General features: G+C 33.7%; 1 protein-coding gene across 1 annotated transcript; it reads left to right on the top strand.

Moving 5' to 3' along the window:
• The first annotated feature begins 19 nt into the window (after nucleotides 1-19).
• Nucleotides 20-27,325, top strand: LOC143080989 (ribonuclease P protein subunit p40-like). Its single transcript, XM_076257220.1, has 8 exons — nucleotides 20-154; nucleotides 7,010-7,151; nucleotides 14,221-14,289; nucleotides 15,216-15,311; nucleotides 16,070-16,195; nucleotides 23,646-23,853; nucleotides 26,241-26,375; nucleotides 27,089-27,325. The coding sequence occupies exons 1-8, from the start codon at nucleotides 35-37 to the stop codon at nucleotides 27,279-27,281; spliced, it is 1,089 nt and encodes a 362-aa protein (XP_076113335.1). The 5' UTR covers nucleotides 20-34; the 3' UTR covers nucleotides 27,282-27,325.

Raw genomic sequence — 27,325 nt, forward strand, 5'->3', positions numbered from 1 at the left:
GCAATGTTCCGGTCTTTAGGCAATTCTGAAGAAAATGGCTGCGCCCATAGAGAAAAGTTTACCCATTGGAAAACTTGTTTTTGAAAAATCCAGCTTTAAAAATGAAAAGTCTAAACATGAGGAGTTTATAGAAGATCATCATTTCAATTATGCAGTATGTTGACTAACCAATAAACACACCAGCACATGTTCAATGTTAGCTGGTCAGATACAATGTAAAAAAAAAGGGGGAGGGGATTTAAGATGGACAAAAAAGCTGTTTTTACACCTCAGAGTACAGACTAACCTGTGTAGTTGGAAGAGTTTGAAGGCCTGGCATCCACCAGATTGAATCCTTGTTTGTTGGCCCTTATGTACAATCACCCTGGCACACATACATGTATCTGTCCGCCTAGTCCGAATAATTAGGCCTTTCAAGCCGTCATAATTATTTGGACTACTTTTCGCCCTAATACCTGTATGGCCAGGGTCCAATCTTCATGCCTGCCAAATGTCACTATTTGCAGGGGATTTCCAAAACAAAAGTTCCCAAATGAAAATTTTTGAAGAGCAATTGTTGAGGGGGGAAAGGACCTGTAATGGGACTCCGGGATCGGGTGTTTTTAAGCTCTGGATTTCGGGATCCAGGATTTTACTTAATTTAAATTCGGGACCTCGGGATTTCGTGTTTTTAAGCCCAGGATTTCAGGATCAGGACCCCTCCTACCCCCCCCTCATTGTTTTCCACAATATAAAACGAGGCATTGGCTAGGACGGTTACAATACATGGGAATATTATTGTTACTTTGGAGACTAATTGCCGGAATGCAGGGTTGGGCATAGGCACTAGCCTTCTGTCAATAGTAATAAAATTTTGGAAATGGGAAGAACATAGTGTCCATGGCACATGCACTAGACTAGCTGCGGAACCGTAGCTCTTAGGTCCTTATGTTATTTTTTGACTATTTGCGGACCATAGAGCTACGGATTTTTCCTATTTCAAAACGCACTTATTTCTCAAAAAAATATTGTTTATAATCCATGCAAAACTTGTCAATATATACAGTTCGTTTCGTTAGATATTTTTCTAGGATATGACGTACCTATTTATTTTTCTAACGAAACGAACTGTATATATTGACAAGTTTTGCATGGATTATAAACAATATTTTTTTGAGAAATAAGTGCGACCTGAACCTGGGTCGCAATTCCGAACGTTTTGAAATAGGAAAAATCCGTAGCTCTATGGTCCGCAAATAGTCAAAAAATAACATAAGGACCTAAGAGCTACGGTTCCGCAGCTAGCACTAGACATGCTAGAGGTTTGTCTACGGTTACTAATTGTGTTATTGTTTCATTAAAGCACTGCAAAGAAGGATTCATGGGACTAGTAATACATGTATGTACATTTGTATTAAAATAAAACTATTATCTGATATTTACAATATTGCATACAATTTATTAAAATTTTTATTTACATTGAACATGTTGAACTACAAATCCAGTAAGTTGTTTTTGGAGCATATTTTATTCCGATGCATTTTTGGAAAGATTAGAACTTGTTCTAAATCTACTTAGGCACCGGCCTCCATAACAACAGGACAGGTTAGCTACTGTTACTAAATGTATTCACACTGAAATATAGTTCCCTATGGTTCTCATGTATGTGCACATAAAACACATATAAACTGAAAAAAACTGGGTATATTATTGGAGCAGTTCATTCAAGAATGTGTGTTGATGTGCAGGCTTTTTTTTAAAAACATATTGATAAGGTAACTGGGTATTGATTCAACTAGAAGTATGATTGACAACTGTCATTATCACTAAACAATCAGAGACAAGGTGGACCTTTAATTACAATGCCCCACCTCCTAAACTGCCAATCAAATTGACCACATTACCTATCAACCTTAGTCTTACATAATTATACAGACCACTAAATATACATATAATTCTTAATACACAAGTATTTGACCTCATAATTGAATCCACAAATGTGTATATTAGATGTGTGATATATATATAAGGATGATAGATTTATTGATTGCCTATTACTTTTGATCTACATTACATATAGTGATTCTGTAAATTATATCTGAAAGGTAAATTATTAATGGATTAACAAGATCTTAAAAAAAATGAAATATGAAGATAAATATGAATAAATAAAAGGTATTCAAATAAGGCCTATAATTTACTTGATAAATTTCTAATAATCATCTGTAATTAATCAACAATTAAATAAGTACACTTTTTTTTATCAGGAATTGGCTTGAAACAGTTTAAAAATTTTAAAACTTTTAATTATAACAAACCATTGTTTATTAGTTTATTTCCCATCAATTAGTATGTCTATTTTAGTCATTTGAATTTTTATTAGAAGTGAATATATATTTTTACAATTGAGAAAGAATCCACATTTCAATAAGATAAGTTTTTCAATTGGTTAACGTTAATGCCCTGTGTTGAAAAATACTTTAAAAAATGATCAAAAGGCACTCTAAAACTTTTAATCTTCAATGCCATATAACCTCTGTTTCAACTTACAAAATGCCCCAAAACAACATTTTTCAATTTTTTTTGTTGACACTTGAAAGTTTTAAGATGTTGGTCCAGATAATTATGTCCATGATGTCTTACAAGGATAGTTGGTAACATTTACTAGAAGAATTTTTGCATTTTTAGCTCACCTGGCCCAAAGGGCCAAGTGAGCTTTTCTCATCACTTGGCGTCCGGCGTCCGTCGTCGTCCGTCGTCGTCGTTGTCGTCGTCGTCCTGCGTTAACTTTTACAAAAATCTTCTCCTCTGAAACTACTGGGCCAAATTTAACCAAACTTGGCCACAATCATCATTGGGGTATCTAGTTTAAAAATGTGTCCGGTGACCCGGCCAACCAACCAAGATGGCCACCATGGCTAAAAATAGAACATAGGGGTAAAATGCAGTTTTTGGCTTATAACTCAAAAACCAAAGCATTTAGAGCAAATCTGACATGGGGTAATATTGTTCAACAGGTCAAGATCTATCTGCCCTGAAATTTTCAGTTGAATCGGACATTTCGTTGTTGGGTTGCTGCCCCTGAAATGGTAATTTTAAGGAAATTTTGCTGTTTTTGGTTATTATCTTGAATATTATTATAGATAGAGATAAACTGTAAACAGCAATAATGTTCAGCAAAGTAAGATCTACAAATAAGTCAACATGATCAAAATGGTCAGTTGACCACTTTAGGAGTTATTGCCCTTTATAGTCAATTTTTAACCATTTTTCGTAAATCTTAGTCATCTTTTAGAAAAATCTTCTCCTCTGAAACTACTGGGCCAAATTAAACCAAACATGGCCACAATCATCATTGGGGTATCTAGTTTTAAAAATGTGTCTGGTGACCCGGTCAACCAACCAAAATGGCCACCATGGCTAAAAATAGAACATGGGGGTAAAATGCAGTTTTTGGCTTATAACTCAAAAACCAAAGCATTTAGAGCAAATCTGACAAGGAATAAAATTGTTCATCCGGTCAAAATCTATCTGCCCTGAAATTTTCAGATGAATCGGACAACCTGTTGTTGGGTTGCTGCCCCTGAATTGGTAATTTTAAGGAAATTTTACTGTTTTTGGTTATTATCTTGAATATTATTATAGATAGAGATAAACTGTAAACAGCAATAATGTTCAGCAAAGTAAGATTTACAAAAAAGTCAAACATGACCAAAATGGTCAGTTGACCAATTTAGGAGTTATTGCTCTTTATAGTCAATTTTTAACCATTTTTCGTAAATCTTAGTAATCTTTTACAAAAATCTTCTCCTCTGAAACTACTGGGCCAAATTACTCCAGACTTGGCCACAATCATCATTGGGGTTTCTAGTTTAAAAAATGTGTCCGGTGACTCGGCCAACTAACCAAGATGGCCGCCACGCCTAAAATTAGAACATAGGGGTAAAATGCAGTTTTTGGCTTATAACTCAAAAACCAAAGCATTTAGAGCAAATCTAACAGGGGTAATATTGTTCATCACGTCAAGATCTATCTGCACTGAAATTTTCAGATGAATCGGACATTTCGTTGTTGGGTTGCTGCCCCTGAAATGGTAATTTTAAGGAAATTTTGCTGTTTTTGGTTATTATCTTGAATATTATTATAGATAGAGATAAACTGTAAACAGCAATAATGTACAGCAAAGTAAGACCTAAAAAGAAGTCAACATGACCAAAATGGTCAATTGACCCCTAAGGAGTTATTGCCCTTTATATAGTCATTTTTTTTTAACAATTTTCACAAAATTTGTAAAATTTTACTAACATTTTCCACTGTAACTACTGGGTCAAGTTCATTATAGATAGAGATAATTGTAAGCAGCAAGAATGTTCAGTAAAGTAATATCTACAAACACATCACCATCACCAAACCACAATTTTGTCTTGAATCCATCTGTGTCCTTTGTTTAGTATTCACATAGACCAAGGTGAGCGACACAGGCTCTTTAGAGCCTCTAGTTTTGTTTTTTTGAAACATGTTCAGAACCGGCAACATAATTTCGATAAGATATACACTGCAGTTTAAATAAAATTGTGCAAATTAAGAGACCCATATTATTTAATTTGAGCTTGTTTTATCCTCATACTGGAAAAGCAAGTTTCCTTCAAAAGACCTGCTGTAAATGCAATTTTCAGTAAAAGTGCTTTATAAATGTTCATTTTCCCCCACCATACCTTAATATGAAATAATTCAAACTACTCTTCTAATCTTTCCATGAGTGATTTCCATCACTTTGATTAATGAAATCACTCTAAGCAGCCATGCAACACCAACCAGTGATGTGGCAACACGCATGCTCTGTATTCCTTACCGTACACCAACCAGTGATGTGGCAACGTGCATGCTCTGTATTCCTTACCGTACACCAACCAGTGATGTGGCAATGTGCATGCTCTGTATTCCTTACCGTACACCAACCAGTGATGTGGCAATGTGTATGGTCTGTATTCCTTACCGTACACCAACCAGTGATGTGGCAACATGCATGCTCTATTCCTTACCCTACATAAACCAGTAATGTGGCAACATGCATGCTCTATTCCTTACCCTACACCAACCAGTGATGTGGCAACATGCATGCTCTATTCCTTACCCTACACCAACCAGTAATGTGGAAACGTGCATGCTCTGTATTCCTTACCGTACACCAACCAGTAATGTGGCAACATGCATGCTCTATTCCTTACCCTACACCAACCAGTGATGTGGCAACATGCATGCTCTATTCCTTACCCTACACCAACCAGTAATGTGGCAACATGCATGCTCTATTCCTTACCCTACACCAACCAGTGATGTGGCAACATGCATGCTCTATTCCTTACCCTACACCAACCAGTGATGTGGTAACGTGCATGCTCTGTATTCCTTACTGTACAATTCCATTCTGCACTATCCCATTTTGTTAAGTTAAAAAACTTTCAATTTTTGTCATGCTTCAGTCATGTCAGTTGGAAAATATATTTGTACTCTTGCGATATTTTTTTTATATGAAGCATGTGAGGTTTTTTATAAATACATTTCAATTGTGAAAGTAATTAATGTTGACATGGTTGACATTTGCCTACAGGTTGAAACTGGTGGAAACAGTGATTTTCATTTTCAAAGTCCAGATGCAAATGTATTTTGGGATCGTAATTTCGTTCTTGTTGGTGACAGTACATGTTCTATTGACACTAATGATTGAACAGTTCATGTATTCATAAATAGTGCCATTGTACATGTTGTAGTAGTATCTTTAAGAACATCTAAATAATTGATACTATTTAAACATTATTCGTTGAATAATTATTACTAATACCATCTAGTATAAAGAATTAAGTATCTAAACTTCAGAAGGTTTAAGTTTAATAAATCTAGCATACATTGCAGTCTTGAATGTAACAATAATGCAATGTAACTGTCAGACTGTAGACACAAATATTATTGTTGATCTTCATTTTTTTCTTTTTGATGTCTTGTTGCATACATGTAATGTTTATTATAACAGATGTCAATATTTTTTGAAAAAATCGCTGACTATTTGTATTGCCACAACCATACAACCAGTTAGAAATTTTCCCTTAGATTTGCAAAGTAGATTTCTGGAATACAATGTATTTATCTCTATTGATATTGATGTTATAAACAATATGATTTTATAATGTTTATTCAGTCAATTTGTGCAGAATAACTAAGACTACTATTACACATGTTTTACAGTAGTCATAGAGTATACTAATACTATTACACATGTTTTACAATAGTCATAGAGTATACTAATAAAGAACTTGTAAATCCTTTTCATAATTTACAATCAGTTATGAATGATTGTTTTTATTTAGAAATTCCAAGCTGACTAGTTTATCATAACAAACTTTATTTTATTGTTACTCCGGTATCAATCAAAGACCAGTATTACAACAATCAGTGAGAATTATCATGATTATTATGTCATTGAACAATTTTGATGCTCCAAAACAACCTTTAACTTTTGAATGTTTCCTTGTGTTTTCATGAATTTCAAGAATATATACCATATAAACATCTGAATAAGTGCCCTTAATACATGTAATATAAATATATATTTCTTTAAGTAGGGAGAACCAACTAGGGGCGACCGAAATATGGGCGACCAAATATGGGCGAATTAACTCAGGGCAAACAAACACACAAAATATATAAAGGAAAGAAAAAAAATGCCCATCAAATTCCAAAACTTTTTAAGTCTTTTTTTTTATGTTTAAAAAATGATTAAAAACGTGATTTATTAAAGTGTAATTTTGTGAATGATTCTCAACTTTGATAAGATGTAGTGAAAATTAGAGACAGATTGGATACTACTATAAGATGATAGTTTGTTTCTTATTTAAGAATAAAAGTTATTATAATTTTTAAACTCAAGCCTTTTTCAACTGTTTCCTATATTTTGCTTCTACATCACTGTTTTGATTAAGGAGAAAGAGTTGAGTGCTTGTGTAAAACTGCCACCATATATTTTGTTTTTTAGATCAGCTGTATTCTACCAAATTGTAAAAGGATTCCTGACATACTGCAATCCATTTGTGTTGGAGAGAAATCCTTCTTGGTACAAGATTTACCATTGATAGAAGTGATTAGCTTGGATTTGATAGAGGCCTTTATTAAAAGAGGTGAGATTTAAGGTCACTCCAGGTCAATGGTTAATGCCACTTGTAGTATCCTTGTCAATATCATTGCAGCGTGTTTTTACTGAGAGCTATTCCAGAAAAAAATGTATGGGGGGGTTGGAAGGCACATTGTATTAATAATACATGGGTGATGGGTATCAGAGCAACTTTTCACACTATAATGCACTATAATTCTCAATTACAATTGTCTGGGTGGCAGGTGCTGACATAAAATGCCTTCCAACCCCCCCATACATTTTTTTCTGGAATAGCCCTGATGAAGAAAGTATATCAGAATTAATGTTAACCTTAGTATGATTAGTAAAAATCTATGACAAATATAATCAACTGAACAGATAGCCATCAGATCAAATCACATTAATCCAGTGGGGAAAGATAATTATGAGACAAAATAAATTATAATTAGATATATGATCTTGTTACAGACTTCCAGTGGCGTAGCTTGCATGTATGCTCAGATGCTCAAGCATCCACATCATTTTGACAAAAGAAAAAAATAGCAGCAGTTTAACTCGGAAGTATCCAAATATAACAAGGCTGAGGATATGAGCAGTCATTTTCGAAGCACTATGCCTGGTCTTTCATTAAGGATAATTTCGTTTATGTAAACAAGATAGTTGAATCGCAGAATAGTGTTTCAAGTTAACTTCTGGTCGTAAAAAAAGTCTACGTCATCGACTTAGGCAAGCGGAGAGGACTTATAAATACGCAGACCCGTGGACATGTTTCATCTGAAATTGAACCTAGTGGAGTGATGACTTCTCATTTGACTATAGCAACTAACAACTAAAACACCATATCCTGATATCGTAACGTTTCTTGTGACATGGTAAACGACGTGATGAAAAAATCAATTTGTAATAGATCGTGATAAGTCCTAGGCTAATGAATTCCCGTTTCTATCTAGGTTCAAATACTAATTTTAATTTCAATCAGTAAAGAACAAAGATCCAATTTTCCCCGCCAAGCACATTTCATGTCATATTTTATCTATTAAAGGACAAGGAACAAGCTAGGGAATAACTAAAAAAGCACTTTTTTTCTTTCTTTTTTTCTTTTCAATATCTTAAGAAATAAAAGTTTCACAGCAAATGAAATGGGATTTCCATTACAATTTATATTTCAAATGGTCATAACTGGTTAAAGATATTTGATCACGACTTATTTTCCAAATTGGCAAAAGACATTGCTTTTGATATGAGTTTCTGACTTAATCTGACAAGAATTGTACACATAAGAGTGCTAACAAGACCGGACGATCGGACGCCCGGTATTTCTATGTCTCCTGCAACGCGTTTAGCTCAGTAATAAAAAAATCAAAAACCCAAGGTTGTAGACTCAAATTCCTGGAAAGAGAAGTCACTTCAGTTCCTATATGTCAAATATAACTTTAAAATTGGGTGCAGAGGCGGATTTAGGGGGGTGGAGAGGGGGCAAGGCGGCCCGTGTCTCCCCTTTTCTGCGAAAAATTTGGTTGCTTATATAGGGAATCACTGAAGCATGACCGAAGCGGGCCCCCTCTTGGGCACTCAACGGGCCCCCACTTATGAAAATTTCTGGATCCGCCACTGGGGTGGGAAACTTTACATCAAATATTTATGAATTGAATGATGGTAGTTTCGAGGAAACAATAACATTTGGTTAAAAATATAAATATATGTATTGGTGGGAATTTTGAATTTAAACAAAAATCTAACTAGTGTCGGATTCTGTGGGAGTACATGTGCTTAAATAAAAAGTAATTTTCTGCATAAAAAGGTCTAAAAAAAAATTCGCGTCGCTCCGCTCGGCGCCGAGACATCCACATCATTTCAACCCTGGCTACGCCACTGACTTCCATTGGATCCATGCTTATGAGACCAAAAACATGAATCAATTTGATTTGATACTCATCAGACCAAATCATATCAATTAATTGGATCAATGCTCATGAAACCAACAACATAAATCAATTTAATTGGATACTCATCAGACCAAATCATATCAATTAATTGGATCAGTGCTCATGAGACCAAAAACATGAATCAATTTGATTGGATACTCATCAGAACAAATCATATCAATTAATTGGATCAGTGCTCATGAGACCAAAAACATGAATCAATTTGATTGGATACTCATCAGACCAAATCATATCAAATAATTGGATCAAAAACATGAATCAATTTGATTGGATACTCATCAGACCAAATCATATCAATTAATTGGATCAATGGTCATGAGACCAAAAACATGAATCAATTTGATTGGATACTCATCAGACCAAATCATATCAATTAATTGGATCAATGCTCATGAAACCAAAAACATGAATCTATTTGATTGAATACTCCCAAATAATATCAATTAATTGGATCAATGGTCATGACACCAAAAACATAAATCAATTTGATTGGATACTCATCAGACCAAATCATATCAATTAATTGGATCAATGCTCATGAGACCAATAACATGAATCAATTTGATTGGATACTTGTCAGACCAAAATCATATTAATCAATTGGATCAATGCTCATGAGACCAGAAACGAATCAATTTGATTGGATACTCATCAGACCAAATCATTTCAATTAATTGGATAGGTGCTCATGAGACCAAAATCATTAATGTACTTGATATAATACTCATCAGACCAAATCTTATCAATTAATTGGATCCATGCTCATGAAACCAAAAACATGAATCAATTTGATTGGATACTTGTCAGACCAAATCTTATCAATTAATTGGATCAATGCTCATGAGACCAATAACATGAATCAATTTGATTGGATACTTGTCAGACCAAATCATATCAATTAATTGGATAAGTGCTCATGAGACCAAAATCATGAATGTACTTGATATAATACTCATCAGACCAAATCTTATCAATTAATTGGATCCATGCTCTTGAAACCAAAAACATGAATCAATTTGATTTGATACTCATCAGACCAAATCATATCAATTAATTGGATCAATGGTCATGAGACCAAAAACATGAATCAATTTGATTGGATACTCATCAGACCAAATCATATCAATTAATTGGATCAATGCTCATGAAACCAAAAACATGAATCAAAAACATGAATCAATTTGATTGGATACTCATCAGACCAAATCATATCAATTAATTGGATCAGTGCTCATGAAACCAAAAACATGAATCAATTTGATTGGATACTCATCAGACCAAATCATATCAATTAATTGGATCAATGCTCATGAAACCAAAAACATGAACCAAAAACATGAATCAATTTGATTGGATACTCATCAGACCAAATCATATCAATTAATTGGATCAGTGCTCATGAGACCAAAAACATGAATCAATTTGATTGGATACTCATCAGACCAAAATCATATCAATTTATTGGACCCATGCTCATGCGACCTAAAACATGAATCAAAAACACGAATCAATTTGATTGGATACTCATCAGACCAAATCATATCAATTAATTGGATCAGTGCTCATGAGACCAAAAACATGAATCAATTTGATTGGATACTCATCAGACCAAAATCATATCAATTTATTGGACCCATGCTCATGCGACCTAAAACATGAATCAAAAACATGAATCAATTTGATTGGATACTCATCAGACCAAATCATATCAATTAATTGGATCAATGCTCATGAAAGCAATAACATGAATCAATTTGATTGGATACTCATCAGACCAAATCATATCAATTAATTGGATAGGTGCTCATGAGACCAAAATCATGAATGTACTTGATATAATACTCATCAGACCAAATCTTATCAATTAATTGGATCCATGCTCATGAAACCAAAAACATGAATCAATTTGATTTGATACTCATCAGACCAAATCATATCAATTAATTGGATCAATGGTCATGAGACCAAAAACATGAATCAATTTGATTGGATACTCATCAGACGAAATCATATCAATTAATTGGATCAATTCTCATGAAACCAAAAACATGAATCAAAAACATGAATCAGTTTGATTGGATACTCATTAGACCAAATCATATCAATTAATTGGATCAGTGCTCATGAAACCAAAAACATGAATCAATTTGATTGGATACTCATCAGACCAAATCATATCAATTAATTGGATCAATGCTCATGAAACCAAAAACATGAACCAAAAACATGAATCAATTTGATTGGATACTCATCAGACCAAATCATATCAATTAATTGGATCAATTCTCATGAAACCAAAAACATGAATCAAAAACATGAATCAGTTTGATTGGATACTCATCAGACCAAATCATATCAATTAATTGGATCAGTGCTCATGAAACCAAAAACATGAATCAATTTGATTGGATACTCATCAGACCAAATCATATCAATTAATTGGATCAATGCTCATGAAACCAAAAACATGAACCAAAAACATGAATCAATTTGATTGGATACTCATCAGACCAAATCATATCAATTAATTGGATCAGTGCTCATGAGACCAAAAACATGAATCAATTTGATTGGATACTCATCAGACCAAATCAAATCAATTAATTGGATCAGTGCTCATGAGACCAAAAACATGAATCTCTTTGATTGGATACTCATCAGACCAAATCATATCAAATAATTGGATCAAAAACATGAATCAATTTGATTGGATACTCATCAGACCAAATCATATCAATTAATTGGATCAATGCTCATGAAAGCAATAACATGAATCAATTTGTTGGATACTTGTCAGACCAAAATCATATCAATTAATTGGATCAGTGCTCATGAGACCAAAAACATGAATCAATTTGATTGGATACTCATCAGACCAAATCAAATCAATTAATTGGATCAGTGCTCATGAGACCAAAAACATGAATCAATTTGATTGGATACTCATCAGACCAAATCATATCAAATAATTGGATCAAAAACATGAATCAATTTGATTGGATACTCATCAGACCAAATCATATCAAATAATTGGATCAAAAACATGAACCAATTTGATTGGATACTCATCAGACCAAATCATATCAATTAATTGGATCAATGATCATGAGACCAAAATCATGAATAAATTTGATATAATACTCATCAGACCAAATCATATCAATTAATAAGATCAATGCTCATGAGACCAAAATCATGAATAAATTTGATTTGATACTCATCAGACCAAATCATATCAATTAACTAGATCAATGCTCATCAGACCAAAAACATGAATCAATTTGATTGGATACTTATCAGACCAAATCATATCAATTAATTGGATCCATGCTCATGAGACCAAAATCATGAATGTATATGATTGGATACTTGCAACACCAAATCAAATCAATTAATTTGATTTCGATACTGGTGACACCAAATCACAGCAATTAATTTGAATCAATATTCACGAGACCAAAATAAAATCAATTTAATTGATTAGATACTCATCAGACAAAATCACATGATCAATCAATTTGATTCTATACTCTTGGCACCAAATCACATCAATTAATTGAATACATGATACTTAATTTGATCAATCAATTGCAAAGATGCTCACAGGAACAAATACACATCAATCAATTTGATAGATACTTTGTAAAAAATGATATCTGTAAAAAAAAAAGAGGGACGAAAGATACCAAAGGGACAGTCAAACTCATAAATCTAAAATTTATGGGTTTTGGGAATTTGAAAATTTCATGAAATTAACAGTTATACAGACTTTTTTCTTAGCCTCTTGACATATTGAGCTGATGTAATAAGTATGTGAGTCTTCTATGATGAGTTACAGATTGAGTTTGTATTTAATTCTGCTCTGATGATTTTTACCTAAATTACATGCTTTTGACTATAAAAATTCTGTGAAAAAAACAGATTGATGGACTTTCATTCTCAAATTTCTGATCCTAAAAATTACTTGATGCTAAAAGGCCAAGTAAGCTTTTCTCATCATTTGGCGTCCATCGTCCGTAATCTTCGTCGTCCGTCGTCACAATCATCATTGTTGTATCTAGTTTAAAAAATGTGCGGTGACCAAGCCAACCAACCAAGATGGCCACCATGGCTAAAATAGAACATAGGGGTAAAATGAAGATTTTGGCTTATAACTCCGAAAGCAAAGCATTTAGAGCAAATCTGACACAGGGTTAAATTGTTTATCAAGTTAAGATCTATCTGACCTGGAATTTTCAGACAAATCAGGCAATCAGTTGTTGGGTTGCTGCCCCTGAATAGGTAATTTTTAAGGAAATTTTGTTGTTATTGGTTATTATCTTGAATATTATTGTAGATAGAGATAAACTGTAAACAGCAGTAATGTTCAGCAAAGTAAGATCTACAAATAAGTCAACATGACCAAAATGGTCAGTTGACCCCTTAAGGAGTTATCACCGTTTACAGTAAATTTTTTAACAATTTTCATAAATTTTGTAAATTTTGGTAAATTTTTAACAAAATATTTTCCTCTGTAACTAATGGGCCAAGTGCATTATAGATGAAGATAATTGTAAGTAGCAAGAATATTGAGTAAAGTAAGATCTACAAACACATCACCATCACCAAAACACAATTTTGTCATTAATCCATCTGTGTCTTTTGTTTAATATGCACATAGACCAAGGTGAGTGACACAGGCTCTTAAGAGCCTCTAGTTTTATGAGAAGGGCCATTCATGTTGCTCTGACACATTTAGTTATGAATAATAGTTGTAATATTAGTACTAGCTGTTACAGCACATTAAGTTATGAATAAGAGTTGCTGTTACATTTCCTTTTAAGCAGCAGAAAACTCCCAAAAACTTTCAAACTGGTGTTTGCTGCTATCACACAACTGAAAGGAGTAGAATTAAACTTTACATTTTCTAAATTTTATTGTAAGCACCTTCTAAAGCAATTATCCCAATAGATATTGAAAAGAAAAAAAAATAATGCTCTTGCATGTTTAACATAACTATTTTTATTAAGTTGAGAAACAACATTTAATATGTAAGATTACTAATGAAACAAAATTTTGATTTTGTCATCTTTCTAAAGGAGAGTTATTTTCTATTGTTCTGATTGACCAGTTTTCCCACTGTACAATGGCATTGTTTTATATTTACAGGAAAACTACGAATGTTATCTCATGGAGGAACTATAGATGCGGATGACTGCGTAGCTGTTCTTCCCACAGGTAAATATAAAAGCGGGTGGTATATAAGTGTGTCAAATAGAATAGGTTTACCTAATAGGTTAAGCGGATAATATTTAGACAGAATAACAGGTAAACCCGTAGTATCTTTTTTATAATTCAATAACTTTAAGTTTATCCTTGGCCATTTCTATGCGTGGCTTTGAGCATTCCTGTTTTACTTTTATAATCCAATACTGCTGATCTACCATAACTAACTATGAATTCATTCATATTCGTTGGATACCAATTTTCCTTGGTACAGAGAAACCATAAATTCAAATGTTCAAAGAATTACAAATTTTCTAAAGGAATGTATGCAGTCTTTATCAAAACAATGAAATTAAATATCCACAAAATTGCAACTTTTGAGTTTTCTTGAAACCACAAAAATAAAAGAATCCTCAATAATTCAATAATTTTATGATAATGTTTAATAAAGATCTTGCCCCGAGCTGATAGACAAGTTGTCTGGATGCTAATTAATTTACTTTTTCAAGGTTAACAATAACAATCAATATACTGGACAATTGATCTGTCAAATTATTTACCCCGACTATCATTTAGAATTAAACAAAATTTATTGATGCTTTCAATACAAATTTAAATCAAATCTATTTTGAAAAAATAGAAAAAGGTCTGGTAAACCGGTTAGTGCTTTTGGTATTCGATATTCAGTCCAACAGACGGTGAACCGTTGACAACACTTTTATATGTATATATGCTTACAGACATCATAACTATAACAGTTCTATTAATTATACAGTAACACCCGTTTCTTTAGACCATGTAATGAACATGAAATTAATTCAAGTAGTAGTATGCCTTATTAGTCAAATATTTAGTAAATTATAATCATAACAATTTCTGTGAATATAATCCTGTTTTACAGACAATGAGTTATTTTTACTATCAATTCTGTTTTTCAGGTCATCTAATTTTACACCTAAGTAAAGACACATACCAACAACTAGGTTTGGAAGGAAAACCTTCACAGTTTCCTAAAAGAAAGAAATCTAAATACAGTAAAGTTACTACATATATTATATCATTAGAAAATTTACAACATTTGCAATGAAGACAAAAAAGTGTTTATTTGTTAAAGGGAGATTATCTATGTTCAGATTATATTGACCAAGGAAATCTGAGTGTCAATATAATCTAACAGGTCCATATATAACGTATTGACTGACTGAAAGTTCTAAATTATATATTACATATGTAAACAATGTATTAGGAAAATCTTATTCAGTGTTCTTTCTGTGTATTTTTTAATTGTATTTTGCCAAAATTTAACATTGTATTAAAATAATCAATATTCTTTAAACAACTTCATAGCTTGTTGCGTTAGCTTTCTTGTATTCTTAGCGTCTGCAATTAACATAAAATCTCCTTCTGATAAACTTTTCCTTCTGTCAGAGCTTTCTCGATTGTTTTAAGTGTAATGGCAGGACATCATTAATCTAATCTAGCAAGATTTTTTCATACTGACTGTCAATATGTATACATGTACATATAAATAGAAACATAGCGTCAATAAGATTAAAATAGAAACAAGGCTTCAGATTCATTAAATAATCTTTGAACGTCATGTGATCGTAATATCCAATGAAAACAGGACAATGCTACATCATATATAATATGTAATATTGACAATTATTCTGCAAGCACCCTTTATACATATATATATAAGATTACTAAAACTGATTTTGGTTTATAGTCTTTTATTTTATGATTATGTTGATGCAATGAAATTGTTTCTTAGAAATGCTGTCTTTTTTAGTTGTAGATATAGATTTGACAAGTCCATCCTTTAAACCAGGAAAGAAGGGTTACAACAGAGTAAAATGGTGCTTTAAAGACAGACTTGGTCTCAAGTTTAATTTCATAGCAACATGGACACCTTCAGGTTAGCAAAATTATATTTGAAATTATAACTGAATACTTATAGATTATTACATGGCATTTTCCATATTGTCCCTGGTATCAGCCCATGACTCCCATATCAAGCCCTCTACTCCCATATCAAGCCATAGGGCTTGATATGGGTCGTGGGCTGATACCACGGACCATATGGAAATGACATGTAATAATCTATTTATTACATATTTTCAAGCAAGAGAAAGAAAGATAGCATATATCAAATTATATTTGATATTTTCAACAAAAATTCAAATAAAACATTTAACGAAAAAAAAAAAAATGTATCACAGTAAGTTATCAAAGTTCGAATCACAGTCGAAGGCTGTTATCAATATTGACTTCTGGCTATTATTAGCCATGCATAAACGTTCATATCAATACAAAATATGTGATAATATCCATTACAACTTATTGATATGCTTTGCATGTGACACCTTATTGATAAATTAGTTAGGACTTAGAAATCCAGGCTTCTGTTTGTCCAGTCTTGTTAGTGCTCTCTCATGTACAATTCTTGCCAGATTTTTATGAAACTTATGTCATAGGTTTTAATCAGCAATGTCTTTGACACTTTTGAAAATAAGTGCTGATGAAATATTTTTAACTAGTTATGCCCCTTGGAAAAAAATGATCATCCCATTTCATTTGCCCTGAAGCTATCATTTCTCTAAGATATTTATAAATTGTTTTGAAGAACAACAAAAAAGTGTTATCTTTAGTCATTGCCCTTGGATAGGTAAAATATGTGCAATGCAGGGGAGATTGGAACTCAGTTCTTTTATTTTTGAATAATATTTTGGTGCATACTGCAATATACCTGACAGTACACTTTTTAGCTCACCTGGCCCGAAGGGCCAAGTGAGCTTTTCTCACCACTTGGCGTCCGTCGTCCGTCGTCGTCGTCCGTCGTCCGGCGTCATCCGTCGTCGTCGTCGTTAACAATTTACATTTTGAACTTCTTCTAGAGAACCACTGAATGGAATGGAACCAAACATGGCATGAATGTTCCTTATGAGGTGCTGACCAAGTGTTGTTACTTTGTAGCCGATCCATCATCCAAGATGGCCGCCAGCGGGGGACTTAGTTTAACATAGGACGCTATGGGAAATGCATACAAATGACTTCTTTTAGAGAACCACTGAATGGAATGAAACCAAACATGGCATGAATGTTCCTTATGAGGTGCTGACCAAGTGTTGTTACTTTGTTGCCGATCCATCATCCAAGATGGCCGCCAGCCGGGGACTTAGTTTAACATAGGACCCTATGGGAAATGCATACAAATGACTTCTTTTAGAGAACCACTGTATGGAATAAAACCAAACATAGCATGAATTATCCTTATGGGGTGCTGACCAAGTGTTGTTACTTTGTAGCCGATCCATCATCCAAGATGGCCGCCAGCAGGGGACTTAGTTTAACATAGGACCCTATGGGAAATGCATACAAATGACTTCTTCTAGAGAACCACTAAATGGAATGAAACCAAACATTGCATGAATGTTCCTTATGGAGTGCTGACCAATTGTTGTTACTTTGTAGCCGATCCATTATCCAAGATGGCCGCCAGCGGGGACTTAGTTTAACATAGGACCCTATTGGAAATGCATACAAATGACTTCTTTTAGAGAACCACTGAATGGAATAAAACCAAACATAGCATGAATGTTCCTTATGGGGTGCTGACCAAGTGTTGTTACTTTGTAGCCGATCCATCATCCAAGATGGCCGTCAGCGGGGGACTTAGTTTAACATAGGACCCTTGGGAAATGCATACAAATGACTTCTTTTAGAGAACCACTGAATGGAATGAAACCAAACATGGCATGAATGTTCCTTATTAGGTGCTGACCAAGTGTTGTTACTTTGTTGCTGATCCATCATCCAAGATGGCCGCCAGCGGGGGACTTAGTTTAACATAGGACCCTATGGGAAATGCATACAAATGACTTCTTTTAGAGAACCACTGAATGGAATAAAACCAAACATAGCATGAATGTTCCTTATGGGGTGCTGACCAAGTGTTTTTACTTTGTAGCCGATCCATCATCCAAGATGGCCGCCAGCGGGGGACTTAGTTTAACATAGGACCCTATGGGAAATGCATACAAATGACTTCTTCTAGAGAACCACTAAATGGAATTAAACCAAACATAGCATGAATGTTCCTTATGGAGTGCTGACCAAGTGTTGTTACTTTGTAGCTGATCCATTATCCAAGATGGCCGCCAGCGGGGGACTTAGTTTAACATAGGACCCTATTGGAAATGCATACAAATCACTTCTTCTAGTGAACCACTGAATGGAATGAAACCAAACATCAGTGATGTCACTAAGTTTTGAAGAAGCAGGCTAAATTTCTAAAATAGGCGGCAAGTACATGCGGACGGCGAAGCCGTTCGCGTCGACGAGCTTGCTCGTCGCTACTACGGGGGGGGGTCTGGGGCCCGCTCAAGGGCCCCAGGATTTTTTTTTAAAATGGTGCAAAATCCTGCATTCTGGGGGTGTCCTAGACCCTTATTCAGACCTCTGAAAACATCATTTTTTACTGAAGATAATGTAAATGATTAACTAAAATTAGCAACATGATGGGTAAATTTTCTGTACATGTGATCACATCATTGATCATCTTGATGGACCAATATACATTTTTGTGCATTTTCCTGCAGGTTGACTGCTAGTAAATATTTTTGAACTGAAAGAATTCAAAAATCTTAGTTTGAATAGAAACATATTGTCTCTAGTTTTAAATGAAAATTGTAATTGTGACATTGAGAACATTATGTTTTAATTTTATATTAAAAAAGTGTTGGTTTTGTTTTTACAAAATTAAAAACAATATTCACTGACTAGTAGTCAGCTGGAGCTTCGATTTCAAAGTTAAAACTGTTACAGAGGTGCTATATTTTATAAAATCGTATGCTATCCCAAGGACGTATAACTAACATAATATACGTCCTTGGCTATCCCCAAAAAGATTTGAAAATTTAGACTAAAATTCCTGCATTCTGAGCATACCTGAGAGTGATTTAGATGCTTGGGAAAATGTTAATTTTGTCTTATTTTTGTTGTTGACTTCAATCACATTTGATTTTTTTTTAAATGAGAATCCGTAGTCCTGACAAGGCTAAACTATATTATATTTTTTTCTGGGAAGGTGTCTTTTGTAAGACAACTAAGGAAGTCTGTTCTTGAATATATGTAAATAATACACAGGCAAGTGCCTGTGAAATAATAGGTGAAATATTATAATTTCATTTCAAAAATAATCGAATTTATTAAATATCTTGATCGATTTATTTGCGTACGTACTTATTGACAAATGACCCCCTTTTTTCTCATATAAGACTTGTACACGTATTTCAAACATGTTGTCAAGCTATGTCGTTTTATTTTCTCTTATTTGTTAACTGTTCAGTAATCAGTAAACTAAAATCCTTTTGAACTATAAAAGATATTTTTAAAAATTATTTGTGGTCGACAATATTCTACTTTCGTTATTGACCTTCATTCTCTGGACACCACGTGGTCGTGGGCTTTGAAATGTGAACTTCAAAAGGTGCTGTTTTCCAGATTCTTGACAACATTATATATATTATACTTTCTTTTATTTGACTGATATATTTCCATAACATGCTATTGTCATCTTTGGCTTATTCCTTCTCTTGAAGCAAAAACCAAACAGGGTCATAATGTCCATCGGAACGTCTCTCTTTTTATCATTGCAAACATACAATACTTACCGACTTTAAATAGACGAAGATTTTGGAGCTTTGTATTAGAGCTAGAATCGAGGGTACACTAAATAAACATCAAAACAAGCTTCAGAAAGGTTTCACTAAAGGTGCATCATCTATTAATATTGCTCTTCTCATCTCAGAAGCAATTAACGAAGCCAAAGATAAAAACGAGTGTCTCATTCTAATAACTCTGGATGCAGAAAAAGCATTTGACGTGGTAGACCATATACACCTATTCTGGAAATTATATCATCAAGGAATTAATGGAGCTACATGGTTACTAATTAAGGAACTATATAACAAAACAACTACACAAGTTAAATCTCAAGGATATATCTCGGAAACATTTGTGAATGAGCAGGGAGTCAAACAAGGTGGAATTCTCTCTGCCAATTTTTACAAGGCCTATAATAAGAATATCCTCGATACTCTTGAATCCACAAACATAGGAATTAAAATAGGAACCAATTATGTGGGTTGCCCAACGTGCGCAGATGACATAATGCTATGTGCTGGCTCAGAACATGATGCCTCAACCCAACTACGCATCATTGAAAACTGTACCAAAAACGATCGGGTAAAGATAAACAGTAAAAAGACTGAAATTCTAATGATTAACAAGAAGAATAAAGATATAAATCTTCAACTTTTTAATGAAAAAATAGACGAAAAGCAAAACATTAAACATTTAGGAATTGAAAGACAAGAAAAAAATAATCCAAATGTAGAGAATAGAATTTCTGTTGCAAGAGCTACAATGTATTCCCTATTAGGAGCTGGATTACATGGAATAAATGGTATAAATCCACTATTATCGTATAAACTATGGCGGACTTATCTGCTTATGTTATACCAAGAATGCTCTATGGAATTGAAATTCTCAACATTAATAAAACCGATATACAAAAATTAGAAGCTTTTCAGAAAAAAACTTTTAAACAAATTCTATCCTTACCACAAAGAACTGCAGATGCTGCTATCTATATCTTACTCGGAGCCGAATCTATTGAGCAACTCGTACATAAAGCTGTCATTTCCCTATTTCTAAGAATATCAAAAGATCCCAACTCAATTGAGTGTAAAATTGGAATTAGACAGCTAGCTACAAAAGATGATAAATCAAATAGTTGGTATATAAATGTGGACAGAACTCTCAAATCTTATGATCTTCCATCCGCACATGAGATTATACTAAATCCTGAGAAAAATTGGAAACGATTGACTCATGAAGTTATAGACAAAACCTGGAAAAACAAATGGACCGAATCTGCTAGAAGCAAATCGACACTCAAATATATGGAAGTAAACAACTGGAACTTTAAAAAACCAAACTTCTGTTGGAGCAGTGTCAGAGATAATAAAAGAGATGTCAGCAAAGGGATAATAAAATCCAGGATACTTACAGGAACTTACAAAACCCAAAGTATTACCAACCGATTTGACGGAACAAAATCTGCAGAATGCAAATTGTGCATGGTAGGACCTGAGGATTATAAACATTTCCTAATCAACTGTGAAAGTCTGAATTGTGTGAGAAAAATCCATCAAGATAGACTAAAATCCCTACTAGAGGATAATCATATCCACTATTGCAGTATAATTGATTCTGATGAGGATCTTCTAGAATTGTTGGTTGACTGTTCTAGGAACGACCTTATAACTGTGCCTCAGCAGAGAGACTTAGAACGAATCTGCAAAGACTGGATCTATGCATTGCATGCTAAAAGAACCCAACTTTTGGAAAACAAATGAACAATCAGTTGAGTTCTGAGCTTAAACTACAAGTGGCTGTCAGTCGTGGGAATGTAACATATAACAAGTATTATACTACTTTGTCTATATACTTAATTAATACAAAGTAATTCATAGTTAAACCATAACTAGAGCATATGTATTAATTACCCCTGTAAATAATCTTATAGACCCAAATTCTATTGACAAACTCTACTGTTTTACTTAAAACTAATTTTTACAAGTCTCTTGTTTTATTCATATCCCTTACCATTTTATTTTTTAACTACATATATTTAAACTTATTAAGAAACCATACTAGTCCATAAATTTAACCAATTACTAGTACAGATTAGTAGTTCCTTTCACTTTCCGTTGCTAAGAGAATATAAACAACTGATAAGATTACTTTTATCCATTTTATAATTTTAAATGTATAGTGTACATACAAGTTCCTGTTTTAACTAATTTTTAGTTTTATCCTATTATAACTGTTAATATTATCTTAAATTTTAACCAGTAGATAAAATTTTAAACAACGCAATTTTAAAAATAAACAAAATTTTTAAATGCGGTGACCCTGCAGATAGGGTGGACTTCCAGAAGAAGAAGAAGAAGACCAATCAGCGGACTGCATTTACGTGAACTATATTTAGTCAAAGGTAAACACTGATTTACATCCTTGTTTATCGCGACTTTAATCGTGGAAGCTGATGCATTGAACAATTATTTTTTAATATTAACCTGATTATCTTTTTTATCTTATTAATTTTTTTTACTCATGCAAAAATAGCCGGCGGGAAAAGGACAATAACCGGCGAAAATCGCCGGCTGCCGGCTTCTAACGACATCACTGAACATGGCATGAATGTTCCTTATGTGGTGCTGACCAAGTGTTGTTACTTTGTAGCCGATCCATCATCCAAGATGGCCCCCAGCGTGGGACTTAGTTTAACATAGGACCCTATGGGAAATGCATACAAATGACTTCTTTTAGAGAACCACTGAATGGAATGAAATCAAACATGGCATGAATGTTCCTAATGTGGTGCTGACCAAGTGTTGTTACTTTGTAGCCGATCCATTATCCAAGATTGCCGCCAGCGGGGGACTTAGTTTAACATAGGACCCTATGGGAAATGCATACAAATGACTTTTTTATAGAACCACTGAATGGAATAAAACCAAACATTGCATGAATGTTCCTTATGAGGTGCTGACCATGTGTTGTTACTTTGTAGCCGATCCATCATCCAAGATGGCCGCCAGCAGGGGACTTAGTTTAACATAGGACCCTATGGGAAATGCATACAAATAACTTCTTTTAGAGAACCACTAAATGGAATAAAACCAAACATAGCATGAATGTTCCTTATGAGGTTCTGACCAAGTGTTGTTACTTTGTAGCCGATCCGTCATCCAAGATGGCTGCCAGTGGGGGACTTTTGAATGAAATTAAACATGTTCCTTTCCTTATAAATGAGGTTGTGTTGTCACTTTTAGCCAAATTTTATATTTTTTTATATGATTTCAAAAACCCAAGTAGAATCAGGTGAGCGATACAGGCTCTTGAGAGCCTCTAGTTTGTTGTTATCAAAATAACTGAAATCACATATTATTGTTATCCTTTACACTTGAAATTTCACCTTATTGTTGTGAATATACCTGAAATATTTTTTTTCAATTTTGCCTGAATTTAACTTTTTGTTATTATCTTTATCATAGTGATTTTGTATGAATTGGGCTACCTGACGTAGAATACATTTTTATTTATAATAGACCTTTCATAAAATAGACATGATAGTAATAACCTTGAATCTGCTGTAATCCTCAGGTAATCACATATAAGTTGTCTATTACCTTGTTATGTAAAGACATACTATAGTAGATTCTGTTTGTGGATCTTCCCCTCCATCAAAATATCTATTTTTAAATCTTATTTATTGTATTATAAATGTATTTCAGATAATGAAGTCTGTCCAAGTTCTTTGCAAAAATATTTCACAATGAAAGGCTGCAAGTGTAAACCAGTAAAGATCAAATGTAACATGAAGAAATATAATGATGTCCTTGTCCCAGATATTGACCCTAGCCATGTGGATTTTGATAATATGGACTATAGCTACCCTGATGTTTTTGAATGGCTAGGAGGATTTTCATGTGGAATTGATTTGTAAGTCAGAAAAAAAATCTTTTCTGTTAACACTTGCATCAATGTGTATTATCTATTCAATTGAAACAGTAGTATAAGTAGATTTTATGTAATTCAGGACTTTGACTTGGTTAACAATCCTGATATCAGGATTCAGGTTGAGACATGAACAACGGAATGAAATTGCAAAATCGCAATAGTTGGCAGGTCTGCAAATGACTAAGATAAGCTAGCCTAGCTATAAAATCAGGTTCAACCCACCATTTTCTACATCATGCCTGTATCAAGTTAGGAGTATGACAATCGTTATCCATGTGAGAGCTTTTGGTTTTGCATTTCATTAGGAACTTTCTGTTGGAATTTTCCTCAGAGTTGAAAAATCTAAACTAGAGGCTCTAAAGAGCCTGTGTCGCTCACCTTGGTCTATGTGAATATTAAACAAAGGAAGCAGATTGAAAATTGACTACAAAGGTCAATAGCTCCTACAGGGGTCAATTGACCATTTCGTTCATGTTGACTTATTTGTAGATCTTACTTTGCTGAACATTATTGCTGTTTACAGTTTACCTATATTTATAATAATATTCAATATAATAACCAAAAACAGCAAAATTTCCCTAAAATTACCAATTCAGGGGCTGCAACCCAAAAACAGGTTGTCCAATTCATCTGAAAATTTCAGGGCAGATAGATCTTCACCTGATTAACAATTTTACTTCATGTCAGATTTTCTCTAAATTATTTGGTTTTTGAGTTATAAGCCAAAAACTGCATTTTACCCCTATGTTCTATTTTTAGCTGTGGCAGCCATCTTGGTTTGATGGCCAGGTCACCGGACACATTTTTTAAACAAGAAACCCCAAAGATGATTGTGGCATAGTTTGAATCAATTTGGCACAGCAGTTTCAGAGAAGAAGATTTTAGTAAAAGATATATAAAATTTACGAAAAATGGTTAAAAATTGACTTTAAAGGGCAATAACTCCTAAAGAGGTCAACTGACCATTTTGGTCATGCTGACTTATTTGTAAATCTGACCTTGCTGAACATTATTGCTGTTTACAGTTTACCTATATCTATAATAATATTCAATATAATAACCAAAAACAGCAAAATTTCCTTAAAATTACCAATTCAGGGGCCGCAACCCAAAAACAGGTTGTCCAATTCATCTGAAAATTTCAGGGCAGATAGATCTTCACCTGATTAACAATTTTACCCATGTCAGATTTGCTCTAAATGCTTTGGTTTTTGAGTTATAAGCCAAAAACTGCATTTTACCCCTATGTTCTATTTATAGCCATGGCGGTCATCTCGGTTAGTTGGCGGGGTCACCGGACACAATTTTTAAACTAGATACCCCAATGATGATTGTGGCCAAGTTTCAAATAATTTGGCCCAGCAGTTTCAGAGGAGAAGATTTTTCTAAAAGATTACTAAGATTTACGAAAAATGGTTAAAAATTGACTATAAAGGGCAATAACTCCTAAAGTGGTCAACTGATCATTTTGGTCATGTTGACTTATTTGTAGATCTTACTTTGCTGAACATTATTGCCTTTTACAGTTTATCTCTATCTGAAATAATATTCAAGATAATAACCAAAAACAACAAAATTTCCTTAAAATTACCAATTCAGGGGCAGCAACCTAACAACGGAATGTCAGATTCATCTGAAAATTTCAGGGCAGATAGATCTTAACCTGATTAACAATATTACCCCATGTCAGATTTGCCCTAAATGCTTTGGTTTTTGAGTTATAAGCCAAAAACTGCATTTTACCCCTATGTTCTATTTATAGCCATGGCGGCCATCTTGGTTAGTTGGCGGGGTCACCGGACACAATTTTTAAACTAGATACCCCAATGATGATTGTGGCCAAGTTTGGTTAAATTTGGCCTAGTAGTTTCAGAGGAGAAGATTTTTGTAAAAGTTAACGCCGGACGCAGGACGACGACGGACGACGACGACGACGGACGCCGGACGCCAAGTGATGAGAAAAGCTCACTTGGCCCTTTGGGCCAGGTGAGCTAAAAAGCACTCATTTTTGTTGAGACTACAAAATTTATTTTTAGAAAGCAAGACATAGCCATCCTAGGTTTGGTGTCAGCTTCAGCAGCATCAACATTAAGGTTCAGTCTGTGGTTAAAGTTTGTAAAGACATCAATTACTTTATCAAACCTTTGTGGAATTTGATGAAATTTAAAAGCTTGTATTGGTCCTTGGTTATGACCAAAATTCAATATCCAGAGCACAATTTGGAAAATATGTCCATATTTCTATGTTTCACTGATAAATGGACTCACTTTTAAGTCAACATTACACTTTTAGACTGACATCACCAACATAGGCAAGACACAGAATTCCTCTGAATTTTATAAATAACATATAATTTAATGTATTTATAGATCCTGTAATCCAGATGATTATTTATCAACATACAGTTTTAATGGTCCCACACGACCACCAGCAACATGTAGTTATGTACAATACAGTGGATATTTTTCCTGTCAAACTGTTCAGTCCATCATTAAGTCTATCAGGTATTTACCAAATGTTTGTTTAATATCAATTATTGTTTTGTGCATGATAAGGAAATATAATATAGGTTTGATTTACTGAAATGTGACCTGATTTGTAAGTTATTGTTAAAATGGTGGAAAATTTCAATTCATAAGTCTTTCACTACAAAACATAAATATTTCTATTGCTTTTATCTTCCAAAAACTTCTTGCGACAGCCCACAATCAGAACAAATAGGTTGGAAAAGTGACTTGAGTCATTAGATTGGCTTGAAAATAAAAAAATAATACAAAAGACACCAAGTACCAATCTAACAGTACTTGCAGTAACTGAAAGCTTGTACTTTTTGAATGTTTACATTCATACTTCAAAACCTTTCATTACAGCCTATATTTTTATGCCCCATTTATGGGCATTATGTTTTCTGGTCTGTGCATTCGTTCGTCCATCTGTTCGTTCATCGGTCTGTCCTGCTTCAGGTTAAAGTTTTTGATGAAGTTGAAGTCCAATCAACTTGAAACTTAGTATGCATGTTCCTTATGACATGATCTTTTTAATTTTAATGCCAAATTATAGATTTTACCCCATTTTCTTGGTCCACTGAAAATAGAAAATGATAGTGTGGATGGGGCATCCTTGTACTGGGTAACATTTTTATTTCAATTTACAATACCATTTATTATGAAGATACTAGTATGTCTTTTGTTTCAAAATTTATTTTCAACATTTTTAGGGATAGCATGGAAGAATGGAAGCTACCATGGTGCTCAGTAACAGTACAGGGATTTATGGACTCACCATTGTCATGGAAACAGAGAGAACATGGCTACCTTAACAATGGAGACAATTTATATACATTTATTATCTTTCCTGACGATTCTTACTGGCTGTATTCTGCTTATGGATTATATGATTTAGTGTCATGAAATGGATTTAATAAATTTTGTCTTAAAATGTTACAAGATATCTA

Source organism: Mytilus galloprovincialis, chromosome 6 (assembly GCF_965363235.1).
Source record: "Mytilus galloprovincialis chromosome 6, xbMytGall1.hap1.1, whole genome shotgun sequence".
Lineage (NCBI taxonomy): Eukaryota > Metazoa > Mollusca > Bivalvia > Mytilida > Mytilidae > Mytilus > Mytilus galloprovincialis.